A 26,555-nucleotide genomic window follows, 5' to 3' on the forward strand; every position below is an offset into this window, starting at 1 on the left:
AGGGGTGGCCAGTCCTCTTCTGCCTGTGCCGGGTAGAGAGGAACCAGGCTCTGAGGGGTGGGCCAGTCCTCTTCTGGCTGTACTGGGTAGAGAGGAACCAGGCTCTGAGGGGGGGCCAGTCCTCTTCTGGCTGTACTGGGTAGAGAGGAACCAGGCTCTGAGGGGTGGCCAGTCCTCTTCTGGCTGTACTGGGTAGAGAGGAACCAGGCTCTGAGGGGTGGGCCAGTCCTCTTCTGGCTGTACTGGGTAGAGAGGAACCAGGCTCTGAGGGGTGGCCAGTCCTCTTCTGCCTGTGCCGGGTAGAGAGGAACCAGGCTCTGAGGGGTGGCCAGTCCTCTTCTGGCTGTACTGGGTAGAGAGGAACCAGGCTCTGAGGGGTGGCCAGTCCTCTTCTGGCTGTACTGGGTAGAGAGGAACCAGGCTCTGAGGGGGGGGCCAAGCCTCTTCTGGCTGTACTGGGTAGAGAGGAACCAGACTCTGAGGGGGGGGGGGGCAGTCCTCTTCTGGCTGTACTGGGTAGAGAGGAACCAGGCTCTGAGGGGGGACCAGTCCTCTTCTGGCTGTACTGGGTAGAGAGGAACCAGGCTCTGAGGGGGGACCAGTCCTCTTCTGGCTGTACTGGGTAGAGAGGAACCAGGCTCTGAGGGGGGACCAGTCCTCTTCTGGCTGTACTGGGTAGAGAGGAACCAGGCTCTGAGGGGGGGGGCAGTCCTCTTCTGGCTGTACTGGGTAGAGAGGAACCAGGCTCTGAGAGGGGGACCAGTCCTCTTCTGGCTGTACTGGGTAGAGAGGAACCAGGCTATGAGGGGGGGGACCAGTCCTCTACTGGCTGTACTGGGTAGAGAGGAACCAGGCTCTGAGGGGGGGACCAGTCCTCTTCTGGCTGTACTGGGTAGAGAGGAACCAGGCTCTGAGGGGGGACCAGTCCTCTTCTGGCTGTACTGGGTAGAGAGGAACCAGGCTCTGAGGGGGACCAGTCCTCTTCTGGCTGTACTGGGTAGAGAGGAACCAGGCTCTGAGGGGGACCAGTCCTCTTCTGGCTGTACTGGGTAGAGAGGAACCAGGCTCTGAGGGGGGGGGGGGGCAGTCCTCTTCTGGCTGTACTGGGTAGAGAGGAACCAGGCTCTGAGGGGGACCAGTCCTCTTCTGGCTGTACTGGGTAGAGAGGAACCAGGCTATGGGGGGGGGCAGTCCTCTACTGGCTGTACTGGGTAGAGAGGAACCAGGCTCTGAGGGGGGACCAGTCCTCTTCTGGCTGTACTGGGTAGAGAGGAACCAGGCTCTGAGGGGGACCAGTCCTCTTCTGGCTGTACTGGGTAGAGAGGAACCAGGCTCTGAGGGGGGGGGGCAGTCCTCTTCTGGCTGTACTGGGTAGAGAGGGACCAGACTCTGAGGGGGGGGGGGCAGTCCTCTTCTGGCTGTACTGGGTAGAGAGGAACCAGACTCTGAGGGGGGGCAAGCCTCTTCTGGCTGTACTGGGTAGAGAGGAACCAGGCTCTGAGGGGGGGCAGTCCTCTTCTGGCTGTACTGGGTAGAGAGGAACCAGACTCTGAGGGGGGGACCAGTCCTCTTCTGGCTGTACTGGGTAGAGAGGAACCAGACTCTGAGGGGGGGACCAGTCCTCTTCTGGCTGTACTGGGTAGAGAGGAACCAGACTCTGAGGGGGTGGGCCAGTCCTCTTCTGGCTGTACTGGGTAGAGAGGAACCAGGCTCTGAGGGGGGGGGCAGTCCTCTTCTGGCTGTACTGGGTAGAGAGGAACCAGGCTCTGAGGGGGGGGCAAGCCTCTTCTGGCTGTACTGGGTAGAGAGGAACCAGACTCTGAGGGGGGGGGGGGCAGTCCTCTTCTGGCTGTACTGGGTAGAGAGGAACCAGGCTCTGAGGGGGGGGGCAAGCCTCTTCTGGCTGTACTGGGTAGAGAGGAACCAGACTCTGAGGGGGGGGGGGGGCAGTCCTCTTCTGGCTGTACTGGGTAGAGAGGAACCAGACTCTGAGGGGGGGGGGGGGCAGTCCTCTACTGGGTAGAGAGGAACCAGACTCTGAGGGGGTGGGCCAGTCCTCTTCTGGCTGTACTGGGTAGAGAGGAACCAGGCTCTGAGGGGGGGCCAAGCCTCTTCTGGCTGTACTGGGTAGAGAGGAACCAGACTCTGAGGGGGGGGGGGGCAAGCCTCCTCTGGCTGTACTGGGTAGAGAGGAACCAGGCTCTGAGGGGGGGCCAAGCCTCTTCTGGCTGTACTGGGTAGAGAGGAACCAGGCTCTGAGGGGGGGGCAAGCCTCTTCTGGCTGTACTGGGTAGAGAGGAACCAGACTCTGAGGGGGGGGGGGCAGTCCTCTTCTGGCTGTACTGGGTAGAGAGGAACCAGGCTCTGAGGGGGGGGGCAAGCCTCTTCTGGCTGTACTGGGTAGAGAGGAACCAGACTCTGAGGGGGGGGGGGCAGTCCTCTTCTGGCTGTACTGGGTAGAGAGGAACCAGACTCTGAGGGGGGGGGGGCAGTCCTCTACTGGGTAGAGAGGAACCAGACTCTGGGGGTGGGCCAGTCCTCTTCTGGCTGTACTGGGTAGAGAGGAACCAGGCTCTGAGGGGGGCCAAGCCTCTTCTGGCTGTACTGGGTAGAGAGGAACCAGACTCTGAGGGGGGGGGGGGCAAGCCTCCTCTGGCTGTACTGGGTAGAGAGGAACCAGGCTCTGAGGGGGGGGCCAAGCCTCTTCTGGCTGTACTGGGTAGAGAGGAACCAGGCTCTGAGGGGGGGGGGCAGTCCTCTTCTGGCTGTACTGGGTAGAGAGGAACCAGACTCTGAGGGGGGGCAGTCCTCTTCTGGCTGTACTGGGTAGAGAGGAACCAGACTCTGAGGGGGGGGGCAAGCCTCTTCTGGCTGTACTGGGTAGAGAGGAACCAGACTCTGAGGGGGGGGGCAGTCCTCTTCAGGCTGTACTGGGTAGAGAGGAACCAGGCTCTGAGGGGGGGCCAAGCCTCTTCTGGCTGTACTGGGTAGAGAGGAACCAGGCTCTGAGGGGGGCCAAGCCTCTTCTGGCTGTACTGGGTAGAGAGGAACCAGGCTCTGAGGGGGGGGCCAAGCCTCTTCTGGCTGTACTGGGTAGAGAGGAACCAGGCTCTGAGGGGGGGGGGGGGGGGGCAGTCCTCTTCTGGCTGTACTGGGTAGAGAGGAACCAGACTCTGAGGGGGGGGGGGGCAGTCCTCTTCTGGCTGTACTGGGTAGAGAGGAACCAGACTCTGAGGGGGGGAGGGGGCAGTCCTCTTCTGGCTGTACTGGGTAGAGAGGAACCAGACTCTGAGGGGGGGGGACCAGTCCTCTTCTGGCTGTACTGGGTAGAGAGGAACCAGACTCTGAGGGGGGGACCAGTCCTCTTCTGGCTGTACTGGGTAGAGAGGAACCAGACTCTGAGGGGGGGACCAGTCCTCTTCTGGCTGTGTCGGGTGGAGATTATAACAGAACATGATAAATATGTCATGTTGCAGGTATCCGATGGTGACTGGCACACATGAACACTCTCAACCATCTCGTGAAGACCTACATCCAAGCAAAGATGGATGCCATGGGTAAGTGACTTCTAAGCACCTTGACTACACTACAGGGTGACTACACTACACAGTGACTACACTACACTACACAGTGACTACACTACACTACACAGTGACTACACTACATGGTAACTACACTACACAGTGACTACACTACACGGTGACTATACTACACAGTGACTACACAGTGACTACACTACACAGTGACTACACTGCACAGTGACTACACTACACCCTGACTACACTACACAGTGACTACACTACACAGTGACTACACTACACAGTGACTACACTGCATGGTGACTACACTACACAGTGACTACACTACAAAGTGACTACACAACACAGTGACTACACTACACAGTGACTACACTACACAGTGACTACACTACACAGTGACTACACTACACAGTGACTACACTACGCAGTGAATACACTACACAGTGACTACACTACAAAGTGACTACACTACAAAATGACTACACTACAAAGTGACTACACTACACAGTGACTACACTACACAGTGACTACACTAAAAAGTGATGACACTACACAGTGACTACACTACACAGTGACTGCACTACAAAGTGAATACACTACACAGTGACTACACTACAAAGTGACTACACTAAGCAGTGAATACACTACACAGTGACTACACTACAACGTTACTACACTACACTACAAAGTGACTACACTACACAGTGACTACAATACACAGTGACTACACTACACTACAAAGTGACTACACTAGACAGTGACTACACTACAAAGTGCCTACACTACACAGTGACTACACTACACAATGACTACACTACACAGTGACTACACTACAAAGTGACTACACTACAAAGTGACTACACTACACAGTGACTACACTACACAGTGACTACACTACACAGTGACTACACTACATAGTGACGACACTACAAAGTGACTACACTACACAGTGACTACACTACACAGTGACTACACTACACTACAAAGTGACTACACTACACAGTGACTACACTACACAGTGACTACACTATACAGTGACTACACTACACAGTGAGTACACTAAGCAGTGACTACACTATACAGTGACTACACTACACAGTGAGTACACTAAGCAGTAAGTACACTAAGCAGTGTATTGTATTGAGTTGTATTGTATTGTATTATATTGTAGTTTGTATTATATTATGTTGTATTGCATTGTATTGTAGTGTGTATTGTATTGTAGTGTAGTGTGTATTGTATTGTTGTGTGTATTGTATTGTAGTGTGTATTGTACTGTATTGTAGTGTGTATTGTATTGTAGTGTGTATTGTATTGTAGTGTGTATTGTAGTGTATTGTATTGTAGTGTGCATTGTATTGTAGTGTGTATTGTAGTGCGTATTGTGTTGTAGTGTGTATTATATTGTATTATATTGTATTGTAGTGTGTATTGTATTGTATTGTATTGTAGTGTGTATTGTATTGTATTGTATTGTATTGTACTGTGTATTGTATTGCATTATATCGTATTGTATTATATTGTATTGTATTATATTGTATTGTATTATATTGTATTGTAGTGTGTATTGTATTATATTGTATTGTATTGTATTGTATTGCATTATATTGTATTGTATTATATTGTATTGTATTATATTGTATTGTAGTGTGTATTGTATTATATTGTATTATATTGTATTGTATTGTATTGTATTGTATTGTATTGCATTATATTGTATTGTATTATATTGTATTGTAGTGTGTATTGTATTGTATTGTACTGTCTATTGTATTGTATTGTATTGTATTGTATTATATTATATTGTATTCTCTCCAGATACACAGCGGGCCTTGGAGGCTGTGGAGAGACTCCAGGCCAAGCTGAAGGACAGAGGAGAGGCTCCTACAGAGGAGAAACTATCACTACTGAAGACCGTTCTACAGAGCCCTCTGTTCCTTCAGATATTAACCATGCAACAGACACAGCTACAGCTGCCAGAGGTATCACGCACACGCACACGCACACACACACGCACACACACACACACACACACACACACACACACACACACACACACACACACACACACACACACACACACACACACACACACACACACACACACACACACACACACACACACACACACACACACATCAGAAAAACACTGCTGAATGCTGCTTTCTGTTCTACCAGATAATAACCAACAGCTACAGCTGCCAGAGGTATCACACAGACAAACAGAAGGGCAGACAGACAGACAGGCAGGCAGACAGACAGACTGACTGACTGACTGACAAAAGGGCTGACTGACAAAAGGGCTGACTGACTGACTGGCTGGCTGACTGGCTGACTGGCTGACTGACTGACTGACTAACTGACTGACTGACTGGCTGACTGGCTGACTGTCTGGCTGACTGACTGGCTGGCTGGCTGGCTGACTGGCTGACTGACTGATTGGCTGGCTGGCTGGCTGACTGGCTGGCTGACTGGCTGGCTGACTGGCTGACTGACTGACTGGCTGACTGGCTGACTGACTGGCTGACTGACTGGCTGACTAACTGACTGACTGACTGGATGACTGGCTGACTGACTGACTGGCTGACTGACTGGCTGACTGGCTGACTGACTGGCTAACTGGCTGACTGGCTGACTGACTGACTGGCTGGCTGACTGGCTGGCTGACTGGCTGACTGACTGAATGACTAGCTGACTGACTGAATGACTGACTGACTGACTGGCTGGCTGACTGGCTGACTGACTGACTAACTAGCTGACTGACTGGCTGACACTGACTGACTAACTGGCTGACTGACTGACTGACTCACTGACTGGCTGACTGACTGACTGACTGACTGGCTGGCTGACTGGCTGACTGACTGACTAACTAGCTGACTGACTGGCTGACACTGACTGACTAACTGGCTGACTGACTGACTGACTGACTGACTGACTGACTGACTCACTGACTGACTGACTGACTGACTCACTGACTGGCTGACTGACTGACTGACTAACTGGCTGACTGACTGACTGACTGGCTGGCTGACTGACTGACTGACTCACTAACTGGCTGACTGACTGACTGACTAACTGACTGACTGACTGACTAACTGACTGACTGACTAACTGGCTGACTGACTAACTGGCTGACTGATTGACTGGCTGACTGATTGACTGGCTGACTGACTGACTGACTGACTGACTAACTGGCTGACTGACTGACTGACTGACTGACTGACTGACTGACTGACAAAAGCATAAAAAGCATAGCAGTGTGACACAAGTAACAGCAGAGAGTTACACATGGAGTAAACAAACGTACAGTCAATTACAGAATAGAAAAGTGTTGTATGGCATTGAAGCTCGTTTGGAGGTTTGTTAACACAGTGTCCAAAGAAGGGCCAGATGTATACAGAATGGTGTCGTCTGCATAGAGGTGGATCAGAGAATCACCCGCAGCAAGAGCGACATCGTTGATATATACAGAGAAAAGAGTCGGCCCGAGAATTGAACCCTGTGGTACCCCCATAGACACTGCCAGACGGTCAACAGGCCCTCTGATTTGACACACTGAACTCTGTCTGAGAAGTAGTTGGTGAACCAGGCGAGGCCGTCATTTGAGAAACCAAGGCTGTTGAGTCTGCCGATAGGAATACGGTGATTGACAGAGTCGAAAGCCTTGCCAGGTCGATGAAGACGGCTGCACAGTACTGTCTTTTATCGATGGCAGTTATGAGATCATTTATGTCCTTGAGCGTGGCTGAGGTGCACCCCTGACCAGCTCGGAAACCGGATTGCACAGTGGAGGAGAAGGTACGGTGGGATTTGAAATGGTCAGTGATCTGTTAATTAACTTGGCTTTCGAAGACTTTAGGAAGGCAGGAGATTACTCTGTCTGCACGTACTGTCTGTACTGTACGGTAGAAAGTGAGACAAACCCCAGTGTTTCCTAAAATACTGACTGCAGGAACCAAACTGGCTGAGTAATCTGCTTACCTGACCTAACCATTAAAGCTCTGAAAGAGAGAGAGAGAGACAGAGAGACACAGAGAGAGAGAGACACACACAGAGCGAGAGAGAGAGAGACACAGAGAGAGAGAGAGACACACACACACATAAAGAGACAGAGAGAGAGAGACAGAGAGAGACAGAGAGAGAGAGAGACACACAGAGCGAGAGAGAGAGACACACACACACAGAGAGAGAGAATAACAACAGTGGTACTAGGGGTCATGGACAAACAGAATTAGTCTACATGGATGTCTGTCTACAGTAGACTGAAGGTCATGTTGTCAAACTCAGCACTGTCTGTTTCCTCCTCTTCCTATAGGCTAACTGTTATAATAGCAGTAAACAGGGTAAACAGTATAATGTGTCCTCAGAGTTTTTAAATTATTATTTTTATTTAACGAGGCAAGTCAGTTAAGAACAAATTCTTATTTTCAATGACGGATAAGGAACAGTGGGTTAACTGCCTGTTCAGGGGCAGAACAACAGATTTGGGTACCTTGCAACCTTCCGGTTACTAGTCCAACACTCTAACCACTAGGCTACCCTGCCGCCCCCAACATTAAGGGTTAATGTTGTAGTAGGCTGAATCTAAGCTACATAGACCCTATAGACCTGTTACACTACAGTATACTACCTCTATAACTCCTACCTGTTAGACAGACTGACTACTACCTCTATAACTCCTACCTGTTAGACATTAGACTGACTACTACCTCTATAACTCCTACCTGTTAGACAGACTGACTACTACCTCTATAACTCCTACCTGTTAGACAGACTGACTACTACCTCTATAACTCCTACCTGTTAGATAGACTGACTACTACCTCTATAACTCCTACCTGTTAGATAGACTGACTACTACCTCTATAACTCCTACCTGTTAGACAGACTGACTACTACCTCTATAACTCCTACCTGTTAGACATTAGACTGACTACTACCTCTATAACTCCTACCTGTTAGACATTAGACTGACTACTACCTCTATAACTCCTACCTGTTAGACAGACTGACTACTACCTCTATAACTCCTACCTGTTAGACATTAGACTGACTACTACCTCTATAACTCCTACCTGTTCGACATTAGACTGACTACTACCTCTATAACTCCTACCTGTTAGACATTAGACTGACTACTACCTCTATAACTCCTACCTGTTAGACAGACTGACTACTACCTCTATAACTCCTACCTGTTAGACATTAGACTGACTACTACCTCTATAACTCCTACCTGTTAGACATTAGACTGACTACTACCTCTATAACTCCTACCTGTTAGACATTAGACTGACTACTACCTCTATAACTCCTACCTGTTAGACAGACTGACTACTACCTCTATAACTCCTACCTGTTAGACAGACTGACTACTACCTCTATAACTCCTACCTGTTAGACAGACTGACTACTACCTCTATAACTCCTACCTGTTAGACAGACTGACTACTACCTCTATAACTCCTACCTGTTAGATAGACTGACTACTACCTCTAGAACTCCTCTGCTCTCGTCTCCGTAAAACACGGAACTGGATTAGATTAGCTGTTTGGATGGACCAAAGACATGGATTGGACTTGGGTTTACACAACATCACGATCACAGTTGGATGGATGGATATTCTGTGGTCGACATTGACACACCTTTCAGCAAAACAGAGATATTTAAATCCCCCCCCTCCTTCTCCTCTCTCTCCCAGGAAAAGAAGACAGTACCTAAGTCTGTCTCCCTCAACACGGGTCTCTCCACGGCCATGTCTCTGGGCCTGAGGACCATCTCCCATAGCGACTCCTATACCTGGGCCCAGAACAACAGCAGCAGGAGTAGTGGAGGTGGTGGAGGAGGAGGAGGAGGAGGAGGTGGAGGAGGAGGAGGAGGAGGAGGAGGAGGAGGTGGAGGAGGAGGAGGAGGAGGTGGAGGAGGAGGTGGAGGAGGAGGAGGTGGAGGAAGCCCCCCTGCTAAACCCTTCCTACCGCTGCAGAACTACGGAGGCAGTCTCAGTGCTCTCAACACAAACACAGAAAACAACGCCGTGACCAATAAGATACAGTGTATGACTCAGGTAAGGGTGTGGGTCATATCGTATCCTATTCTGGTCTAGTGCTGATCTAGGATCAGTTTTCTGCTTTTTAGTTCATAATGAATAAGATACCTGTACTCTCGCACACTGACTCAGTACTGGTACCCCCTGTATATAACCTCCACACTGACTCTGTACTGGTACCCCCTGTATATAACCTCCACACTGACTCTGTACTGGTACCCCCTGTATATAACCTCCACACTGACTCTGTACTGGTACCCCCTATTTATAGCCTCCTCATTGACTCTGTACTGGTACCCCTTGTTTATAGCCTCCTCATTGACTCTGTACTGGTACCCCTGTATATAGCCTCCACACTGACTCTGTACTGGTACCCCCTGTATATAGCCTCCACACTGACTCTGTACCGGTACCCCCTGTATATAGCCTCCTCATTGACTCTGTACCGGTACCCCCTGTATATAGCCTCCACACTGACTCTGTACTGCTACCCCCTGTATATAGCCTCCACATTGACTCTGTACCAGTACCCCCTGTATATAGCCTCCACATTGACTCTGTACCGGTACCCCCTGTATATAGCCTCCACATTGACTCTGTACTGGTACCCCCTGTATATAGCCTCCACACTGACTCTGTACTGCTACCCCCTGTATATAGCCTCCACATTGACTCTGTACCAGTACGCCCTGTATATAGCCTCCACATTGACTCTGTACCAGTACCCCCTGTATATAACCTCCACACTGACTCTGTACTGGTACCCCCTGTATATAGCCTCCACACTGACTCTGTACTGGTACCCCCTGTATATAACCTCCACACTGACTCTGTACTGCTACCCCCTGTATATAACCTCCACACTGACTCTGTACTGGTACCCCCTGTATATAGCTGCGTTATTGTTATTTTTATTGTGTTACTTTTTATGATTACTTTTTATTTTAGTCTACTTGGTAAATATTTGTCTGAACTCTTCTTGAACTGCACTGTTGGTTAACTTCTTGCGTCGAGCAATCGGGATTCTATTTATAGCCTCAAGCTCATTAGCATAACGCAACATTATGCTAACGCAACGCAACTATTCATGAAAATCGCAAATGAAATGAAATAAATATATTTGCTCTCAAGCTTAGACTTTTGTTAACAACACTGTCATCTCAGATTTTCAAAATATGCTTTTCAACCATAGCTAAACAAGCATTTGTGTAAGAGTATTGAAAGCTAGCATAGCTATAAGCCTAGAATTCAGCCAGCAACATTTTCACAAAAGCAAGAAAATCATTCAAATAAAATCATTTACCTTTGAAGAACTTCAGATGTTTTCAATGAGGAGACTCTCAGTTAGATAGCAAATGTTCAGTTTAAAAAAATATATTATTTGTGTAGGACAAATCGCTCCGTTTTGTTCACGTTTGGCTATGAAAAAAACCTGTATCCAGTTATAGCCTCAAGCTCATTAGCATAACGTAACGTTAACTATTTATGAAAATCGCAAATGAAATGAAATGAATGTGCTAGCTCTCAAGCTTAGCCTTTTCTTAACAACACTGTCATCTCAGATTTTCAAAATATGCTTTTGAACCATAGCAAAACAAGCATTTGTGTAAGAGTATTGATAGCTAGCGTAGCATTTAGCATAGCATTTAGCGGGCAACATTTTCACAAAAACCAGAAAAGGATTCAAATAAAATCATTTACCTTTGAAGAACTTTGGATGTTTTCAATTAGGAGACTCAGTTACATAGCAAATGTTCAGTTTTTCCTGAAAGATTCTTTGTGTAGGAGAAATCGCTCCGTTTTGTACATCACGTTTGGGTACCAAAAAAAACGAAAATTCAGTCATCAAAACGGCGAACTGTTTTCCAAATTAACTCCATAATATCGACTGAAACACGGCAAACGCGGTTTAGAATCAATCCTCAATGTGTTTTTCACATATCTCTTCATTGATATATCGTTCGTGGTAGTCTCCTTTCTCTGGTGAATCGCTTGGAAAAAGACGTGCAGTTGAAGATGACGCACCAATTTCGACGGAGGACACCGGGCGGACACCTGGCAAATGTAGTCTCTTATGGTCAATCTTCCAATGATATGTCTACAAATACGTCACAATGCTGCAGACACCTTGGGGAAACGATAGATCGGGCAGGCTCATTCCTTGTGCATTCACAGCCATATAAGGAGACAATGAAAAACAGAGCCTCAAAAATCCTGCTCATTTCCTGGTTGAAGTGTCATCTTGGTTTTGCCTGTAGCATCTGTTCTGGGGCACTCACAGACAATATCTTTGCAGTTCTGGAAACGTCAGAGTGTTTTCTTTCCAAAGCTATCAATTATATGCATAGTCAAGCATCTTTTTGTGACAAAATATTGCGCTTAAAACGGGCATGTCTTTTTATCCAAAAATGAAATAGCGCCCCATAGCATCAAGACGTTAAGGGCTTGTAAGTAAAGCATTTCACGTTAAGGTCTACACTTGTTGTATTTGGTGCATGTGACAAATACAGTTTGATCTGATTTTATGGACATATCGTAGATCAGCGATTATACTCTGAGATGCTTTGTGGATATGGGCAAAGAGGTACCTTTTCACCTCACATTTTTTGTCCAATCCCACCACTGTGCGTATTCATGAAGTGTCTCAGTACGAGTGCTGATCTAGGATCAGGTCTCCCCCCGTTCATGTCGTCTGATTCATAAGGATCTGAAAGGGACAATTGATCCGAGATCAGCTGACATTACTGTTCTCCTCTCCTGTTGTTCTCCTCTCCTGTTGTTTCAGCAGGTCTAATTAGCTGACATTAGTGTCCCTCTTTTCCCAGTTATGTACGCCTCCACGAATCTCCAGGACCTTATCGATGGGAAGAAACCTGTCGTATATCGCCAATGAGGTGAGTTCCCGTGTCTTACATACTTTACAACAAGGTGAGTTCCCATGTCTCACATACTTTACAACAAGGTGAGTTCCCATGTCTCACATACTTTACAATGAGGTGAGTTCCCATGTCTTATCTACTTTACAACGAGGTGAGTTCCCGTGTCTTACATACTTTACAACGAGGTGAGTTCCCGTGTCTTATCTACTTTACAATGAGGTGAGTTCCCGTGTCTTACATACTTTACAACAAGGTGAGTTCCCGTGTCTTACATACTTTACAACGAGGTGAGTTCCCGTGTCTTACATACTTTACAACGAGGTGAGTTCCCGTGTCTTATCTACTTTACAATGAGGTGAGTTCCCGTGTCTTACATACTTTACAACAAGGTGAGTTCCCGTGTCTTACATACTTTACAACGAGGTGAGTTCCCGTGTCTAACATACTTTACAACGAGGTGAGTTCCCGTGTCTTACATACTTTACAACGAGGTGAGTTCCCGTGTCTTACATACTTTACCACGAGGTGAGTTCCCATGGCTAACATACTTTACAATGAGGTGAGTTCCCATGTCTTACATACTTTACAACAAGGTGAGTTCCCGTGTCTTACATACTTTACAACGAGGTGAGTTCCCGTGTCTTACATACTTTACAACGAGGTGAGTTCCCGTGTCTTACATACTTTACAACGAGGTGAGTTCCTGTGTCTTACTTACTTTACAATGAGGTGAGTTCCCGTGTCTTACATACTATACAACGAGGTGAGTTCCCGTGTCTTACATACTTTACAACGAGGTGAGTTCCCGTGTCTTACATACTATACAACGAGGTGAGTTCCCGTGTCTTACATACTTTACAACGAGGTGAGTTCCCGTGTCTTACATACTATACAACGAGGTGAGTTCCCGTGTCTTACATACTTTACAACGAGGTGAGTTCCCGTGTCTTACATACTATACAACGAGGTGAGTTCCCATGTCTAACATACTATACAATAAGGTGAGTTCCCGTGTCTTACAGTAAATTAGGAAAACCTGTCTGTGTGTGTAGTTGACCATCTCTGTCTCTCTATCTGTCTGTCTGTCTCTCTTTCTCTCTCTCTCTTTCTTTCTCTCTCCCCTTTCTCTCTCCGTCTCTCCCTCCATCTCTCTCCCTCTCAGAAGCGTCACATAGAGTTGATAGAGCTGGAGAACGATGGGAAGGGGCTGGGCTTCGGCATTGTAGGGGGTCGATCCTCTGGAGTCCTGGTCAAAACCATCCTACCAAGTGGCCCTGCTGGACTGGTATGTCAGTCAATCAATCAATACAATATCAACTTAGTTTGATCAGCCTAAGTGAAATGTGACAAAGTCACACTGCTGGATAATATAGACATGAGACACACCGTAGGTTCAAACACGTTTTGACTTTGCCAGTGTCATCTTCAACCCCGCTGTCTACGACAACCAGTGATGTAACTTCCTCTCCCAGGACAAACGTCTGCGCAGCGGGGACCACATCCTGCGTATCGGGGACACAGACCTGGCAGGCATGGGCAACGAGGAAGTGGCTCACGTTCTCCGCAACGCAGGGTCAAGGGTCAAACTGCTCATTGCTAGGGACGTCGCCGTCTCCACGGGAACCAACGACCTCTCCCTCTCCTCGCCCCCACTTCCTGTCCTCGCCCAGCAACAACAGAGGGTGGCCAGGATGGGCAAACAGGTATGTGTGGAGGGGAGAGGTGGGTGATGTTGTCGGTCCAGGATGGGCAAACAGGTATGTGTGGAGGGGAGAGGTGGGTGATGTTGTCGGTCCAGGATGGGCAAACAGGTATGTGTGGAGGGGAGAGGTGGGTGATGTTGTCGGTCCAGGATGGGCAAACAGGTATGTGTGGAGGGGAGAGGTGGGTGATGTTGTCGGTCCAGGATGGGCAAACAGGTATGTGTGGAGGGGAGAGGTGGGTGATGTTGTCGGTCCAGGATGGGCAAACAGGTATGTGTGGAGGGGAGAGGTGGGTGATGTTGTCGGTCCAGGATGGTCAAACTGGTATGTGTGGAGGGGAGAGGTGTGTGATGTTGTTGGGCCAGGATGGGCAAACAGGTATGTGTGGAGGGGAGAGGTGGGTGATGTTGTTGGTCCAGGATGGGCAAACAGGTATGTGTGGAGGGGAGACGTGGGTGATGTTGTTGGGCCAGGATGGGCAAACAGGTATGTGTGGAGGGGAGAGGTGGGTGATGTTGTTGGTACAGGATGGCCAAACAGGTATGTGTGGAGGGGAGAGGTGGGTGATGTTGTCGGTCCAGGATGGGCAAACAGGTATGTGTGGAGGGGAGAGGTGGGTGATGTTGTTGGTCCAGGATGGGCAAACAGGTATGTGTGGAGGGGAGAGGTGGGTGATGTTGTCGGTCCAGGATGGGCAAACAGGTATGTGTGGAGGGGAGAGGTGGGTGATGTTGTCGGTCCAGGATGGGCAAACAGGTATGTGTGGAGGGGAGAGGTGGGTGATGTTGTCGGTCCAGGATGGTCAAACAGGTATGTGTGGAGGGGAGAGGTGGGTGATGTTGTTTGGCCAGGATGGGCAAACAGATATGTGTGGAGGGGGGAGATGGGTGATGTTGTTGGTCCAGGATGGGCAAACAGGTATGTGTGGAGGGGAGAGATGGGTGATGTTGTTGGTCCAGGATGGGCAAACAGGTATGTGTGGAGGGGAGAGGTGGGTGATGTTGTCGGTCCAGGATGGTCAAACAGGTATGTGTGGAGGGGAGAGGTGGGTGATGTTGTCGGTCCAGGACAAGTCCTCGGTGATGTGGACACAGAGGAACTTAAAACTCGTGACTCTCTTTACCTGCAGTCCCGTTGATTTGGACCGGGGCCTGTTCCCTCCTCTGCTTCCTGAAGTCAACAATCAACTCCTTTGTTTTACTTTGACGTTGAGGGAGAAGTTGTTGTCATGGCACCACAATGCCAACTCACTTACCTCCTCCATATAGGCTGAATTGTCGTTGTTGGTTACAACCGTGGTGTCGTTAGCAAACTTGATGATGGAATTGGTGTCATGCAAAGCGACACGGTCGTACATGAACAGGGAGAACAGCAGAGGACTGAGGACACACCCCTGGGGGGCCCCTGTGTTAAGAGTCAGCGTGGAGGAGGTGTTGTTGCCAATCCTCACAGCCTGTGGTCTGCCCATCAGGAAGTCGTTAAGAGAGACAGGAAGGGAGATACAGAGATTATGAGAGATCAGAAGGCATACTGTCAGTGGTTTAATCATGTGTATTTATCTACCTAGACAACACGGCTGGCAGCCTATGTAGTTGTCTGAGCTGCTGTTTCTACTCCACTACAGCTGGATGGGTTTACTTCCTATGTAGTTGTCTGAGCTGCTGTTTCTACTCCACTACAGCTGGATGGGTTTACTTCCTATGTAGTTGTCTGAGCTGCTGTTTCTGCTCCACTACAGCTGGATGGGTTTACTTCCTATGTAGTTGTCTGAGCTGCTGTTTCTACTCCACTACAGCTGGATGGGTTTACTTCCTATGTAGTTGTCTGAGCTGCTGTTTCTACTCCACTACAGCTGGATGGGTTTACTTCCTATGTAGTTGTCTGAGCTGCTGTTTCTACTCCACTACAGCTGGATCCTGGTCCAGAGTTTACTTCCTATGTAGTTGTCTGAGCTGCTGTTTCTAACCACTACAGCTGGATCCTGGTCCAGAGTTTACTTCCTATGTAGTTGTCTGAGCTGCTGTTTCTACTCCACTACAGCTGGATCCTGATCCAGAGTTTACTTCCTATGTAGTTGACACGAGGCCAGAGTTATATATATAACTTCAAGGCCATGAACAAAATATGATCAAAATATTCAATATTATTACTTGTCCGATAGAACAAGAGAACAGAGGCAAAACACAGGAGAAAAACACCCATCAACTCAAGCATCTGTAGTAACAGCATGTTACCTGTAACTAGACTAGACAGAGCAGCTCTCCATAATGAAGAGATGACAACACCCCAGGGATCCTGACCTGTAACTAGACTAGACAGAGCAGCTCTCCATAATGAAGAGATGACAACACCCCAGGGACCCTGACCTGTAACTAGACTAGACAGAGCAGCTCTCCATAATGAAGAGATGACAACGCCCCAGGGATCCTGACCTGTAACTAGACTAGACAGAGCAGCTCTCCATAATGAAGAGATGACAACGCCCCAGGGATCCTCCCCTGTAACTAGACTAGACAGAGCAGCTCTCCATAATGAAGAGATGACAACACCCCAGGGATCCTCCCCTGTAACTAGACTAGACAGAGCAGCTCTCCATAATGACGAGATGACAACGCCCCAGGGATCCTGACCTGTAACTAGACTAGACAGAGCAGCTCTCCATAATGAAGAGATGACAACGCCCCAGGGATCCTCCCCTGTAACTAGACTAGACAGAGCAGCTCTCCATAATGAAGAGATGACAACGCCCCAGGGATCCTAACCTGTAACTAGACTAGACAGAGCAGCTCTCCATAATGAAGAGATGACAACGCCCCAGGGATCCTCCCCTGTAACTAGACTAGACAGAGCAGCTCTCCATAATGAAGAGATGACAACGCCCCAGGGATCCTAACCTGTAACTAGACTAGACAGAGCAGCTCTCCATAATGAAGAGATGACAACGCCCCAGGGATGCTGACCTGTAACTAGACTAGACAGAGCAGCTCTCCATAATGAAGAGATGACAACGCCCCAGGGATCCTCCCCTGTAACTAGACTAGACAGAGCAGCTCTCCATAATGAAGAGATGACAACGCCCCAGGGATCCTCCCCTGTAACTAGACTAGACAGAGCAGCTCTCCATAATGAAGAGATGACAACGCCCCAGGGATCCTCCCCTGTAACTAGACTAGACAGAGCAGCTCTCCATAATGAAGAGATGACAACGCCCCAGGGATCCTAACCTGTAACTAGACTAGACAGAGCAGCTCTCCATAATGAAGAGATGACAACGCCCCAGGGATCCTGACCTGTAACTAGACTAGACAGAGCAGCTCTCCATAATGAAGAGATGACAACGCCCCAGGGATCCTAACCTGTAACTAGACTAGACAGAGCAGCTCTCCATAATGAAGAGATGACAACACCCCAGGGATCCTCCCCTGTAACTAGACTAGACAGAGCAGCTCTCCATAATGAAGACATGACAACACCCCAGGGATCCTAAACCTGTAACTAGACTAGACAGAGCAGCTCTCCATAATGAAGAGATGACAACGCCCCAGGGATCCTAACCTGTAACTAGACTAGACAGAGCAGCTCTCCATAATGAAGAGATGACAACGCCCCAGGGATCCTAACCTGTAACTAGACTAGACAGAGCAGCTCTCCATAATGAAGAGATGACAACACCCCAGGGATCCTCCCCTGTAACTAGACTAGACAGAGCAGCTCTCCATAATGAAGAGATGACAACACCCCAGGGATCCTCCCCTGTAACTAGACTAGACAGAGCAGCTCTCCATAATGAAGACATGACAACGCCCCAGGGATCCTAACCTGTAACTAGACTAGACAGAGCAGCTCTCCATAATGAAGAGATGACAACGCCCCAGGGATCCTCCCCTGTAACTAGACTAGACAGAGCAGCTCTCCATAATGAAGAGATGACAACGCCCCAGGGATCCTAAACCTGTAACTAGACTAGACAGAGCAGCTCTCCATAATGAAGAGATGACAACGCCCCAGGGATCCTCCCCTGTAACTAGACTAGACAGAGCAGCTCTCCATAATGAAGAGATGACAACACCCCAGGGATCCTGACCTGTAACTAGACTAGACAGAGCAGCTCTCCATAATGAAGAGATGACAACGCCCCAGGGATCCTCCCCTGTAACTAGACTAGACAGAGCAGCTCTCCATAATGAAGAGATGACAACACCCCAGGGATCCTCCCCTGTAACTAGACTAGACAGAGCAGCTCTCCATAATGAAGAGATGACAACACCCCAGGGACCCTGACCTGTAACTAGACTAGACAGAGCAGCTCTCCATAATGAAGAGATGACAACGCCCCAGGGACCCTGACCTGTAACTAGACTAGACAGAGCAGCTCTCCATAATGAAGAGATGACAACGCCCCAGGGATCCTGACCTGTAACTAGACTAGACAGAGCAGCTCTCCATAATGAAGAGATGACAACGCCATAGGGACCCTGACCTGTAACTAGACTAGACAGAGCAGCTCTCCATAATGAAGAGATGACAACACCCCAGGGATCCTAACCTGTAACTAGACTAGACAGAGCAGCTCTCCATAATGAAGAGATGACAACGCCCCAGGGATCCTAAACCTGTAACTAGACTAGACAGAGCAGCTCTCCATAATGAAGAGATGACAACGCCCCAGGGATCCTCCCCTGTAACTAGACTAGACAGAGCAGCTCTCCATAATGAAGAGATGACAACGCCCCAGGGATCCTGACCTGTAACTAGACTAGACAGAGCAGCTCTCCATAATGAAGAGATGACAACGCCCCAGGGATCCTCCCCTGTAACTAGACTAGACAGAGCAGCTCTCCATAATGAAGAGATGACAACGCCCCAGGGATCCTGACCTGTAACTAGACTAGACAGAGCAGCTCTCCATAATGAAGAGATGACAACACCCCAGGGATCCTCTCCTGTAACTAGACTAGACAGAGCAGCTCTCCATAATGAAGAGATGACAACGCCCCAGGGATCCTCCCCTGTAACTAGACTAGACAGAGCAGCTCTCCATAATGAAGAGATGACAACGCCCCAGGGACCCTGACCTGTAACTAGACTAGACAGAGCAGCTCTCCATAATGAAGAGATGACAACACCCCAGGGATCCTGACCTGTAACTAGACTAGACAGAGCAGCTCTCCATAATGAAGAGATGACAACGCCCCAGGGACCCTGACCTGTAACTAGACTAGACAGAGCAGCTCTCCATAATGAAGAGATGACAACGCCCCAGGGATCCTGACCTGTAACTAGACTAGACAGAGCAGCTCTCCATAATGAAGAGATGACAACGCCCCCAGGGATCCTGTCCTGTAACTAGACTAGACAGAGCAGCTCTCCATAATGAAGAGATGACAACGCCCCAGGGATCCTGACCTGTAACTAGACTAGACAGAGCAGCTCTCCATAATGAAGAGATGACAACGCCCCCAGGGATCCTGTCCTGTAACTAGACTAGACAGAGCAGCTCTCCATAATGAAGAGATGACAACGCCCCAGGGACCCTGACCTGTAACTAGACTAGACAGAGCAGCTCTCCATAATGAAGAGATGACAACGCCCCAGGGACCCTGACCTGTAACTAGACTAGACAGAGCAGCTCTCCATAATGAAGACATGACAACACCCCAGGGATCCTCCCTGTAACTAGACTAGACAGAGCAGCTCTCCATAATGAAGAGATGACAACGCCCCAGGGATCCTGACCTGTAACTAGACTAGACAGAGCAGCTCTCCATAATGAAGAGATGACAACGCCCCAGGGATCCTGACCTGTAACTAGACTAGACAGAGCAGCTCTCCATAATGAAGAGATGACAACGCCCCCAGGGATCCTAACCTGTAACTAGACTAGACAGAGCAGCTCTCCATAATGAAGAGATGACAACACCCCAGGGATCCTGACCTGTAACTAGACTAGACAGAGCAGCTCACCATAATGAAGAGATGACAACGCCCCAGGGACCCTGACCTGTAACTAGACTAGACAGAGCAGCTCTCCATAATGAAGAGATGACAACGCCCCAGGGATCCTGACCTGTAACTAGACTAGACAGAGCAGCTCACCATAAAGAAGAGATGACAACGCCCCAGTGATCCTCCCCTGTAACTAGACTAGACAGAGCAGCTCTCCATAATGAAGACATGACAACGCCCCAGGGACCCTGACCTGTAACTAGACTAGACAGAGCAGCTCTCCATAATGAAGAGATGACAACGCCCCAGGGATCCTAACCTGTAACTAGACTAGACAGAGCAGCTCTCCATAATGAAGAGATGACAACGCCCCAGGGATCCTAACCTGTAACTAGACTAGACAGAGCAGCTCTCCATAATGAAGAGATGACAACACCCCAGGGATACTGACCTGTAACTAGACTAGACAGAGCAGCTCTCCATAATGAAGAGATGACAACGCCCCAGGGATGCTGACCTGTAACTAGACTAGACAGAGCAGCTCTCCATAATGAAGAGATGACAACGCCCCAGGGACACTGACCTGTAACTAGACTAGACAGAGCAGCTCTCCATAATGAAGAGATGACAACACCCCAGGGATCCTCCCCTGTAACTAGACTAGACAGAGCAGCTCTCCATAATGAAGAGATGACAACGCCCCAGGGACCCTGACCTGTAACTAGACTAGACAGAGCAGCTCTCCATAATGAAGAGATGACAACACCCCAGGGATCCTGACCTGTAACTAGACTAGACAGAGCAGCTCTCCATAATGAAGAGATGACAACGCCCCAGGGATCCTCCCCTGTAACTAGACTAGACAGAGCAGCTCTCCATAATGAAGAGATGACAACGCCCCAGGGATCCTCCCCTGTAACTAGACTAGACAGAGCAGCTCTCCATAACGAAGAGATGACAACGCCCCAGGGATCCTGACCTGTAACTAGACTAGACAGAGCAGCTCTCCATAATGAAGAGATGACAACGCCCCAGGGATCCTAACCTGTAACTAGACTAGACAGAGCAGCTCTCCATAATGAAGAGATGACAACACCCCAGGGACCCTGACCTGTAACTAGACTAGACAGAGCAGCTCTCCATAATGAAGAGATGACAACACCCCAGGGATGCTGACCTGTAACTAGACTAGACAGAGCAGCTCTCCATAATGAAGAGATGACAACACCCCAGGGATGCTGACCTGTAACTAGACTAGACAGAGCAGCTCTCCATAATGAAGAGATGACAACGCCCCAGGAATGCTGACCTGTAACTAGACTAGACAGAGCAGCTCTCCATAATGAAGAGATGACAACACCCCAGGGATCCTCCCCTGTAACTAGACTAGACAGAGCAGCTCTCCATAATGAAGAGATGACAACACCCCAGGGATCCTGACCTGTAACTAGACTAGACAGAGCAGCTCTCCATAATGAAGAGATGACAACACCCCAGGGACCCTGACCTGTAACTAGACTAGACAGAGCAGCTCTCCATAATGAAGAGATGACAACACCCCAGGGATGCTGACCTGTAACTAGACTAGACAGAGCAGCTCTCCATAATGAAGAGATGACAACACCCCAGGGATGCTGACCTGTAACTAGACTAGACAGAGCAGCTCTCCATAATGAAGAGATGACAACACCCCAGGGATGCTGACCTGTAACTAGACTAGACAGAGCAGCTCTCCATAATGAAGAGATGACAACACCCCAGGGATCCTGACCTGTAACTAGACTAGACAGAGCAGCTCTCCATAATGAAGAGATGACAACACCCCAGGGATGCTGACCTGTAACTAGACTAGACAGAGCAGCTCTCCATAATGAAGAGATGACAACACCCCAGGGATGCTGACCTGTAACTAGACTAGACAGAGCAGCTCTCCATAATGAAGAGATGACAACGCCCCAGGGATCCTAACCTGTAACTAGACTAGACAGAGCAGCTCTCCATAATGAAGAGATGACAACGCCCCAGGGACCCTGACCTGTAACTAGACTAGACAGAGCAGCTCTCCATAATGAAGAGATGACAACGCCCCAGGGACCCTGACCTGTAACTAGACTAGACAGAGCAGCTCTCCATAATGAAGAGATGACAACGCCCCAGGGATCCTCCCCTGTAACTAGACTAGACAGAGCAGCTCTCCATAATGAAGAGATGACAACGCCCCAGGGACCCTGACCTGTAACTAGACTAGACAGAGCAGCTCTCCATAATGAAGAGATGACAACGCCCCAGGGATCCTCCCCTGTAACTAGACTAGACAGAGCAGCTCTCCATAATGAAGAGATGACAACACCCCAGGGATCCTGACCTGTAACTAGACTAGACAGAGCAGCTCTCCATAATGAAGAGATGACAACGCCCCAGGGACCCTGACCTGTAACTAGACTAGACAGAGCAGCTCTCCATAATGAAGAGATGACAACGCCCCAGGGACCCTGACCTGTAACTAGACTAGACAGAGCAGCTCTCCATAATGAAGAGATGACAACGCCCCAGGGATCCTGACCTGTAACTAGACTAGACAGAGCAGCTCTCCATAATGAAGACATGACAACGCCCCAGGGATCCTAAACCTGTAACTAGACTAGACAGAGCAGCTCTCCATAATGAAGAGATGACAACGCCCCAGGGACCCTGACCTGTAACTAGACTAGACAGAGCAGCTCTCCATAATGAAGAGATGACAACACCCCACGGACCCTGACCTGTAACTAGACTAGACAGAGCAGCTCTCCATAATGAAGAGATGACAACGCCCCAGGGATCCTCCCCTGTAACTAGACTAGACAGAGCAGCTCTCCATAATGAAGAGATGACAACGCCCCAGGGACCCTGACCTGTAACTAGACTAGACAGAGCAGCTCTCCATAATGAAGAGATGACAACGCCCCAGGGATCCTGACCTGTAACTAGACTAGACAGAGCAGCTCTCCATAATGAAGAGATGACAACACCCCAGGGACCCTGACCTGTAACTAGACTAGACAGAGCAGCTCTCCATAATGAAGAGATGACAACGCCCCAGGGATCCTCCCCTGTAACTAGACTAGACAGAGCAGCTCTCCATAATGAAGAGATGACAACGCCCCAGGGACCCTGACCTGTAACTAGACTAGACAGAGCAGCTCTCCATAATGAAGAGATGACAACACCCCAGGGATCCTGACCTGTAACTAGACTAGACAGAGCAGCTCTCCATAATGAAGAGATGACAACGCCCCAGGGACCCTGACCTGTAACTAGACTAGACAGAGCAGCTCTCCATAATGAAGAGATGACAACGCCCCAGGGATCCTACCCTGTAACTAGACTAGACAGAGCAGCTCTCCATAATGAAGAGATGACAACGCCCCATGGACCCTGACCTGTAACTAGACTAGACAGAGCAGCTCTCCATAATGAAGAGATGACAACGCCCCAGGGACCCTGACCTGTAACTAGACTAGACAGAGCAGCTCTCCATAATGAAGAGATGACAACACCCCAGGGATCCTCCCCTGTAACTAGACTAGACAGAGCAGCTCTCCATAATGAAGAGATGACAACGCCCCAGGGATCCTACCTGTAACTAGACTAGACAGAGCAGCTCTCCATAATGAAGAGATGACAACGCTCCAGGGACCCTGACCTGTAACTAGACTAGACAGAGCAGCTCTCCATAATGAAGAGATGACAACACCCCAGGGACCCTGAACCTGTAACTAGACTAGACAGAGCAGCTCTCCATAATGAAGAGATGACAACGCCCCAGGGACCCTGACCTGTAACTAGACTAGACAGAGCAGCTCTCCATAATGAAGAGATGACAACGCCCCAGGGACCCTGACCTGTAACTAGACTAGACAGAGCAGCTCTCCATAATGAAGAGATGACAACGCCCCAGGGACCCTGACCTGTAACTAGACTAGACAGAGCAGCTCTCCATAATGAAGAGATGACAACACCCCAGGGATCCTGACCTGTAACTAGACTAGACAGAGCAGCTCTCCATAATGAAGACATGACAACGCCCCAGGGATCCTAAACCTGTAACTAGACTAGACAGAGCAGCTCTCCATAATGAAGAGATGACAACGCCCCAGGGACCCTGACCTGTAACTAGACTAGACAGAGCAGCTCTCCATAATGAAGAGATGACAACACCCCACGGACCCTGACCTGTAACTAGACTAGACAGAGCAGCTCTCCATAATGAAGAGATGACAACGCCCCAGGGATCCTCCCCTGTAACTAGACTAGACAGAGCAGCTCTCCATAATGAAGAGATGACAACGCCCCAGGGATCCTCCCCTGTAACTAGACTAGACAGAGCAGCTCTCCATAATGAAGAGATGACAACGCCCCAGGGACCCTGACCTGTAACTAGACTAGACAGAGCAGCTCTCCATAATGAAGAGATGACAACGCCCCAGGGATCCTGACCTGTAACTAGACTAGACAGAGCAGCTCTCCATAATGAAGAGATGACAACACCCCAGGGACCCTGACCTGTAACTAGACTAGACAGAGCAGCTCTCCATAATGAAGAGATGACAACGCCCCAGGGATCCTCCCCTGTAACTAGACTAGACAGAGCAGCTCTCCATAATGAAGTGATGACAACGCCCCAGGGACCCTGACCTGTAACTAGACTAGACAGAGCAGCTCTCCATAATGAAGAGATGACAACACCCCAGGGATCCTGACCTGTAACTAGACTAGACAGAGCAGCTCTCCATAATGAAGAGATGACAACGCCCCAGGGACCCTGACCTGTAACTAGACTAGACAGAGCAGCTCTCCATAATGAAGAGATGACAACGCCCCAGGGATCCTACCCTGTAACTAGACTAGACAGAGCAGCTCTCCATAATGAAGAGATGACAACGCCCCATGGACCCTGACCTGTAACTAGACTAGACAGAGCAGCTCTCCATAATGAAGAGATGACAACGCTCCAGGGACCCTGACCTGTAACTAGACTAGACAGAGCAGCTCTCCATAATGAAGAGATGACAACACCCCAGGGACCCTGAACCTGTAACTAGACTAGACAGAGCAGCTCTCCATAATGAAGAGATGACAACGCCCCAGGGACCCTGACCTGTAACTAGACTAGACAGAGCAGCTCTCCATAATGAAGAGATGACAACGCCCCAGGGACCCTGACCTGTAACTAGACTAGACAGAGCAGCTCTCCATAATGAAGAGATGACAACGCCCCAGGGATCCTAACCTGTAACTAGACTAGACAGGGCAGCTCTCCATAATGAAGAGATGACAACGCCCCAGGGACCCTAACCTGTAACTAGACTAGACAGAGCAGCTCTCCATAATGAAGAGATGACAACACCCCAGGGATCCTGACCTGTAACTAGACTAGACAGAGCAGCTCTCCATAATGAAGAGATGACAACACCCCAGGGACCCTGACCTGTAACTAGACTAGACAGAGCAGCTCTCCATAATGAAGAGATGACAACGCCCCAGTGATCCTCCCCTGTAACTAGACTAGACAGAGCAGCTCTCCATAATGAAGAGATGACAACGCCCCAGGGATCCTCCCCTGTAACTAGACTAGACAGAGCAGCTCTCCATAATGAAGACTTGACAACGCCCCAGGGATCCTAACCTGTAACTAGACTAGAGAGAGCAGCTCTCCATAATGAAGACATGACAACGCCCCAGGGACCCTGACCTGTAACTAGACTAGACAGAGCAGCTCTCCATAATGAAGAGATGACAACACCCCAGGGATCCTGACCTGTAACTAGACTAGACAGAGCAGCTCTCCATAATGAAGAGATGACAACGCCCCAGTGATCCTCCCCTGTAACTAGACTAGACAGAGCAGCTCTCCATAATGAAGAGATGACAACGCCCCAGGGACCCTGACCTGTAACTAGACTAGACAGAGCAGCTCTCCATAATGAAGAGATGACAACGCCCCAGGGATCCTAAACCTGTAACTAGACTAGACAGAGCAGCTCTCCATAATGAAGAGATGACAACGCCCCAGGGATCCTAACCTGTAACTAGACTAGACAGAGCAGCTCTCCATAATGAAGAGATGACAACGCCCCAGGGATCCTCCCCTGTAACTAGACTAGACAGAGCAGCTCTCCATAATGAAGAGATTAGAAGTCCCAGGGATCCAAACTAAGGACACGCCATAGCCTGACTCGCATGAACCAATAAGCGCCTTTTAAAACTCGAAAGTCAATATTGCACAATATTACAATATTTAACTCATTATTGAAACAATGCAATTTCTGATTAACAAATGCATGTTTCTGATAAACAATAAAACAACCAAATTATCATGTAAATTATTTTTGGGGGAAGGTGTCCCCTGTGGACAATACCCTGTGTTGTGTATTGTGTTCCGTATCTCCATAGTAACACA

At 48.9% G+C, this 26,555-nt stretch overlaps 1 protein-coding gene across 1 annotated transcript in view; it reads left to right on the plus strand.

The window, feature by feature from the left end:
• Positions 1–3,493: 3,493 nt before the first annotated feature.
• Positions 3,494–26,555, plus strand: part of LOC135506576 (multiple PDZ domain protein-like) — a 112,113-nt gene continuing 89,051 nt past the window's right edge. The window contains exons 1-6 of the mRNA XM_064925914.1: positions 3,494–3,557; positions 5,358–5,521; positions 9,241–9,603; positions 12,411–12,479; positions 13,627–13,749; positions 13,937–14,167. Of these exons, the coding sequence (XP_064781986.1) occupies positions 3,500–3,557; positions 5,358–5,521; positions 9,241–9,603; positions 12,411–12,479; positions 13,627–13,749; positions 13,937–14,167 (1,008 nt within the window). The 5' untranslated portion in view covers positions 3,494–3,499. The remainder of the gene's footprint in view (positions 3,558–5,357; positions 5,522–9,240; positions 9,604–12,410; positions 12,480–13,626; positions 13,750–13,936; positions 14,168–26,555) is intronic.

Source organism: Oncorhynchus masou, chromosome 20 (genome assembly GCF_036934945.1).
Source record: "Oncorhynchus masou masou isolate Uvic2021 chromosome 20, UVic_Omas_1.1, whole genome shotgun sequence".
NCBI classification, from domain to species: domain Eukaryota; kingdom Metazoa; phylum Chordata; class Actinopteri; order Salmoniformes; family Salmonidae; genus Oncorhynchus; species Oncorhynchus masou.